The 6616-nt window shown below is 62.7% G+C and overlaps 1 protein-coding gene across 2 annotated transcripts; it reads left to right on the top strand.

Annotated features, from left to right (window-relative positions):
- Window positions 1-648: 648 nt before the first annotated feature.
- Window positions 649-6384, top strand: LOC141972882 (maestro heat-like repeat-containing protein family member 7). 2 transcript variants are annotated; one of them, XM_074930927.1, is made up of 11 exons: window positions 649-2166; window positions 2314-2463; window positions 2623-2777; window positions 3073-3220; window positions 3596-3733; window positions 3839-4015; window positions 4337-4492; window positions 4881-4982; window positions 5358-5460; window positions 5618-5677; window positions 6185-6384. In XM_074930927.1, exons 1-11 carry the CDS (start codon window positions 2158-2160, stop codon window positions 6316-6318), a joined length of 1332 nt encoding a protein of 443 aa, XP_074787028.1. In that variant the 5' UTR covers window positions 649-2157; the 3' UTR covers window positions 6319-6384. The 2 variants fall into 2 exon arrangements, with proteins under 2 accessions (XP_074787028.1, XP_074787027.1); XM_074930926.1 differs by having other exon boundaries at window positions 3596-4015.
- Window positions 6385-6616: the final 232 nt, after the last annotated feature.

Below are 6616 nucleotides of genomic sequence, written 5' to 3'. Positions count from 1 at the left end.
GCAAAGGTCACCGGGAGTTCAAAAACTCTCTTTCTAAGTTTGTTTCGCTTCATGGGTAAAGAACACCTGAGCAGCGCCGGCACTGCCCCGCACACAAAGCCCTGCGAAGTCACGACAAAGAAATTAATTGCAGGCTTTGAGCAGGAAACTCATCGGGCAGCCCCACAGCTGAGCTCCTGTTTGACCTCATCTCAAAGCCCTGAGACACAGAAAGGCTTAAAACAGTTGCCAGGGAGGCCCCGGAGCTCTGAACCACAGAGTCTCCCTGTGACAGCCCCTGCAAGGGAAGGTCACCGAGGGCCTCGTGCCAGGTCTCTCTCACTCTCCACTAACGGGAACAGCTCGGACAAAGCGAACCCGCAGCGCTCTCCAGAAGCTTCTCAACCCCTGGGGGGTTTTTAATAGGATTTTGACACACCCCCAGCCACAAATAATTCTCCAGCCTTGTGGAGATCTCGGGGTGATGCTCTTCAATAGCTGCTTAACCCTGAACAAAGCCTGCACCACACGTGGGAACACACTGGCTCTCAGCAGTAAGATGACCATGTTAGTTGGATATTCAAAATTCCCCAAGTTCTCAAACACAGTTGTAAGTAGCCTCAGGACTGACAACTTCATCGCGCCTCCGATCAGTGTTACGCAGCTCAGCAGAACAAAAATCTTAACCCAGCTCCCACGGGCGGTGAGCAGCAGCAGGGGGACGATAGACAGCAAATGAGGTGATGAAATTTTAAGGCGCCAAGTGATGGACATTATGCCCAGCAATTGATAAGCCAATGTAATGAATGCTTTAACCAATGGTTATGACACCCTGACCCCATCTGCCGTTATCTCGACCCTTCGAGCCCCTCGCTGGGCCCCAAAAAGGACTCTGGTGGTTTGAACTCGGTCGGAGCCAAACACCACGCAGCGCTCGGTCACCCTCCCCCCGTCGGGGGAACGGGGGAAGAGAGTGGAGGGACACAAGGAAAGATCGTAGGTTGAGATTAAAACCCACCAGTTTAGGGATTGTAATAAAACACTAACAATAATAGAAAGTACAGATGGGTGATGCACAAGGCGATTGCTCAGCACCCACCGACCGATACCCAGCCCGCTCCCGGCCAGCGACCCCGACAGAACGGAGATCCTCCCGCCGTCAGAAAACTGGAAGCAGGAGAGAGCGCACCTGCTTTATATCCTGAGCATAACGTCACGGGATGGGGAACACTCCAATGGCCACTCTGGGCCTGGCACTCCGGCTGTGCCCCTCCCAGCTGGAGAAAATGAACTCTATCCCAGCTGAACCCAGGACACTCTTGTAGCAGATTAAAGCTACTCTGCGAGTGCGGGAGAGAACAGGACAGGGGCGAGCAAACGCCTCAGGTGACCGCCAGGGAGAGTCGGGGCAGGCTGGAGTGTTTCTGTCGCGACCAAAGCAGAAGGCCCGGGGGCTGTGCCGGGGTGTGTGAACCCTCTGGGACCAGCCGGGGGGTACAGGAAGGCGCTGAGGGGACATGGTGGGGGCCTGGGGGCACCTCGAGAGCAGCCATGGCCCATGGTCCCCATCCCCCGCAGGGGAACCCCTGCCCCGCCCGGCCTGGGTGACGCGTCACAATGTGACCCCTTTGTGACATCGCTCCGTGTCACCCCCGGCACCGTATCTGAGCAGCGCAGCCCCGCAGGGTCTGACAAGTCGGGGAAGGGACAGGGCAGGAGCGCAGCGAGGAGACGCCTGAGCACAGCCTGTCTTTCCCCACCGCCCCCGGCGTTTAAGCTGAAGCCCCCCCGGTCCCTCAACCACTTCCCTCCATTTTTGAAGATGGCAGAGAGACCCCCCAGCAGCCCCAGGGTGGTTTGGGAGGAGGTGGGGGCTCCCCAGGAGAGCAGCTCTCCTCCAGAGCCCCACGAGGTGTCCATGGTCCAGCCCCTGCAGATGGGTGAGTAGACGGCTCCCCGGGGCGGGCTCGATGCCGGGACCCCGTTCCCTCGGCGTGGGGCCATTTAAAGCTCTTCGCCGCCCGGGAGGCTCGTTGGCGAGGGTGGCGTGTCCTACCGACTCTTCCCTGTTTCCCTGTAGGCGAGACACTGCCGGAGGAGGAGCCAGAGCTCACAGAGCTCCAACCAGGGTGCGATTCTGAGAGCACCTCGTTGCTTTCTTGGCTTGACAGCAGCGACATGACAAAGGTAATGAGCTCCCCCCTCGCAGGGACCCTTGTCCGTGGCATCAGCTTGTGCGAGCAAAGGGACCCAGGGACGGTTGAGCTGATCAGCCGTGCAGCACCGTCGGCGTGCTCAGAGTGACACGTCTTCCCCCCATCCCTCTTCCCGTAGGTGTTTGGCAAATACCTCCGGCCTTCTCAGAGGACGGACATTCTCCTCGTGGCCATCGAGGCCTTGACGTCAGACGATGTCCAGGACAGGCAGAAGGGCATAGATGTCGTGTACATGGCCGTGAGGGACCCCGCGTCCTGGCTGGCGGATGTAAGTGCCCCGTGGCTGGACCGTCCTCCTGTGTCAAGACGTGTCAAGCCTTGTTCTTCCCTCCTGCCCTAACCCGGCTCTCTCAGGCACCCCAAACCATTTCAAGGCAGCAGGGAGGGGTGGGAACGGCAGCACCATCCTTACCCATGTCCCCTCCAGGTGCTAGAAATCATGAGATACATCCACAAATATGTGGAGCACGTCCGCACGGAGCCAGCCCGCAAGAGCCTGGACTCACTGCTGCTGGTGTTGACAGACTGGAGCCCCAGGGAGACGGTCAGGAGCCTCTTGAGGATCTCTCCAACGTGTGACAGGTACCGGCCCCGAGAGCCTTGAGGGCTCGTTCCCCAGGGGGAGAGTGGCCCAGAGACTCTCCGGCTGCCAGACCCACGGAAAACTGCAGGATATCTATCCCCGAGGGGCAGGGCTCTCCATCCCACCACGCTTCCCCCTGCAGCCAGAGCCGGCCCAAGCAGAGCCCCTGCCCCACGGGAACAGAACCTCACCCCCCTCTGCCTCCGCGGGCACCCCGAAATGAGGGGGTGGGCAGGGCCGGGCTCCGGAGGAGCCGAGGCAGCTCTGCTGAGCGAGTTGGCTCTGGCTCCGCAGGGCGGCCATGGCCATGTGGGAGGTGCTGATCTCCGTGCGCTGGGCTTTGTGGAGCGTCTTGTTGCAGCTGGTCGACGTGCTGCAGGACCGGCGGCTGCGCAGGGTGTTCAGCTCTGCCACGGAGGACGCCTGCATCTACCCCATGATTGTGAGTGACCCACGCCCAGCCCCAGCGCTCTGCCTTCCTCCTCCTCCACCTCCTCCTCCTTCCCCTGCTCAGCACCAGCCAGACCCCTGTGCCACACGCCCGGGCCCACCCCACGCTGGTTTGGCCCCACCAAGCCTGTCCCGGCACAGGCAGCCTCTGCCCTCCCCCCTGCCTGCATCCCCCTGCCCAGCTCCGCAGTCTGGAGACCCCGGGAAGGGGCAGAAACCAGAGTCAAGGCGGTTGCTGGTCCTGGGTCAGAGACGTGGGGACTCTGAGGTGGCCGCAGGGGGAGAGGAGACCCTTGCCATGGAGCGTGCTGGTCGGGGGCGAGGGAGCCCTGCAGCTCTGCTGGTCTCACCACTGTCTCCATTTTAGCTCCTGCTCTGCACTGACATTCATGAGGCGGATTTTGCTGCCCTCTATGAAACCCAGAGGTACCTGAGGCGTCCCAGCCCGGTGATGCTCTCGCTGGTGCTCACGGGCCTCGTCATGCTCTCGAAAACACCTGGAACGGTGAGTGGGGGGTCGGCAAGGGGAGCCACATCGGCAGCCGGGGGCTGGGGCGGTGGGGGGCGTCTTTCACCGCTTCACAAACAGGCAACGGTGTGTTTCGTACAGGCCAGAAAAATGTCAGTGCTGCTGCCAGACATACTGGAGACCCTGACGGACGCCAACGCCGATGTCAAGAGCAAGGCTCTGGTGTTGTTCATCAACGTGATGGGTCACATGAAGAGGGAGGAGGCCGACCTCATCTCCCCGAAGCTGGTGGAGAAGCTCCTGCCCCTCTTCGATGACGTAAGGCTGCCATGGGAGCCTGAGCCGAGGCGATGGCTGCAATGTGGCTGCCTTTGAGCGCGGCCATGCGGGAAGCATTTGGGCAGGGCTCCCCCCTTACTCCTCTTGCGTAGCCTTTGGGGGCTCTTCCCCTCCCCGCTCCTCTTCCGCGGCCTTTCAGGGCTCCGGGGCCGTTGAGCCGCAGCTGCGGGACTGGCCGACGGCTCCTGGTTCAGGATCCGACCCCGGAGCAGCTCCTCTCCGCCGGCCACGCTAACGCCCCTGCTCCCCGTGGGCGAGGAGCAGCTGGTGCTGAGCTGCCTCTGTCCTCCTCCCTGCCAGGAGTGCAGCCGGGTGCGGGAGCTCTCCATCAGCCTCTTCAGAGATATCATGAAGACTGCAGTGGGGAGAAACAAGAAAAAAATGGTGAAGACAGTGCAGAGTAACCTGATCCCACTGTACTTCCATACCAGCGACCAGGTCGAGAGCGTGGCCAAGGTGCAGTGACAGCGAGTGGTGTCGCGGGGAGGGGCGTGCTGACACCACGGGGGTGGCCTGGGCCTGAGGGACAATGGGAACGCGTGTCACCGCGGGGTCCCGCTGCACTGGTCCCAGTGCTGCAGAGCTGGAGGGGGAGGTGGCGTCGCCCCGGCCCACAGGAAGGGTCCCTGCAGCCCCAGCACGAGCAGGGCCAGAGAACCTGGCACAGACAGTTCCCTGCTCAGTCGGGGCCGGCTCCCAGAGCGCGGGATGGCCCCAGCAATGAAGGGGAGCCAATCCCGGGATCACCCCGTGCCCCCAGCTCAAAGCCAGGCTCAGAGCAGGAGGATGCCAGCTCTCCTTCTCTGGGCTCTGGTGCCATCTCCCAGCCTCTCCTTCTCCGCAGGCTTCCTGGGACACCCTCAGCGCCTGTGGAGACTTCCTGGGCTGGAGGAGGCTCAGCTCCGCGGCCGAGACGGGGCAGACGCACCTGATCGGAGACTGCTTGGTGAGGACACCCCCCAAACCCCCGGGCCGGGCTGGACGGGGGCTGCAGCCGTGCCTGGGGGGGCTGTGCCGCTCTGCATCGCCGCCCTGCCCCAGCCCCGCTGCTCCAGCTGCAGCCTCCTTCCCTGCCCTCCAGCACGCAGCCCCCAGGGGCTCTTCTCCAGGAGAGCCCGGCCCAGCTGGGCCCTGGCAGCGGGACGGAGGGGTCTCGGCACCCCCAGCCCCCTCTGCCTGCGGCTCTCTCTGGCCCCAGCCCCACAGGGCTCCCGGCTGGGAGACGGGACTCACTGGGAGGGAGCGGGGGTGCTGGCGGGAGGGACTGGTCCGGACGGCTGCGGAGGGTCCGTACCAGCCCCGTGCCCTTGTGCTCCCTCAGATAACGCACAAGAGGAACAGCGTGGACGAGTATCTGCGCCAGAGCCTGCCCTACGTGGAGAACCCTCAGGCCACCGTGCGGGAGGCGGCCGTCAGGTTCATCGGTGAGTCCCCGGACCCATTTCGGGCCACCCAGCCCCAGTCCCCACTGGTGGGCTCGCTGGGGGCCTTGATGGGTCCCAGAGCCCTCGGGTGCTGTCCTTGCCGGGGGACAGCCCTGCCCAGGGGGAGCAGAGCTCTGACATCAGTTCTGTGCCCCAGGGCTTGCTGTGCGGCGCCGGAGTACCCTCAGCCAGGAGAGGGTGTGGCAGATCTGCAACAGTGAGTAGGGGACAGCCTGGGCAGGAAAATGCTCCAGGGGCAGACGAGCAGTTTCAGAAAGTTGTTTGTGTCTTAACACATAGGTTAGCATATCTCTTTAGTAAGGTCTTGAAATTGGAGGAATTTTGTTTCCTCACCAAAAAGGAAGGGAATCTGTGGGGAAAGAACAGCCGTCTCTGTCCTGCCCCTTGCCAGGAGGCTGATGATGTCCAGACTCCACGCTGGGATGCTCAGATCAATACACGGGCTCGCTGAGGCCACACACAACTCTAGACCAGCTCGAACGGCAAACGAAAAAATGACTCTGTGGCCTGGCCCAGTCCTGAGCCCCTCTGTGTGCCGGGGGCACACGGGTCACTCCTGAGCAGCAGCTTCAGCCGCTCCGGGTGTCTCACCGGCTCCTCCTGGCAGGGAAGGAGATGGCTGGGGCTGGCATGGGCTGGGGGGGCCCTGGGGGTCCCTGCGGGCACTGGGGGCTCACGGCTGCTCTGCTCCCTTCTCTCGCAGCGCTCCTGCCCTTGAGGAAAGACTCGGAACTCTCCGTCAGGGCCCTGGCAGCCGAGACCGTCTCCAGCCTGACCACAGAGCAGAGTCTGACATCAAGATGGAGCCTGCGGTCGCTGTGCTGCTGGCTCTGCTGAGCCTCCGAGCGACAGAACGCTCTGGAAAAAGGCCGTACTGGAATAATGAGTTTTTTAAATAAAGCTGCAGCCACAAGCCGCTGGGACTCCGTAGCGTCCTTCCCACGGGGACCCCCCTGAGTGTGCTGAGCAGTGTCCCCCCCGGCCTCTACCGCTGCCCCCAGGACCGCACACCCGCACCCAGACCAGAGAGGAGGAGGAGGAGGAGGAGGAGGAGGGAAGCTTTAGCCCATCCTGCCCCTCCCGAGGCACCTCAGGGCACGAAAAGGCACCCGTGCGCCCAGCTGGCACGTCACCA

Source organism: Athene noctua, chromosome 36 (genome assembly GCF_965140245.1).
Source record: "Athene noctua chromosome 36, bAthNoc1.hap1.1, whole genome shotgun sequence".
In the NCBI taxonomy this organism is placed as follows: domain Eukaryota; kingdom Metazoa; phylum Chordata; class Aves; order Strigiformes; family Strigidae; genus Athene; species Athene noctua.
The sequence above is the reverse complement of the archived record's forward strand: the minus strand, read 5'-3'. Positions and strand labels throughout refer to the sequence as shown.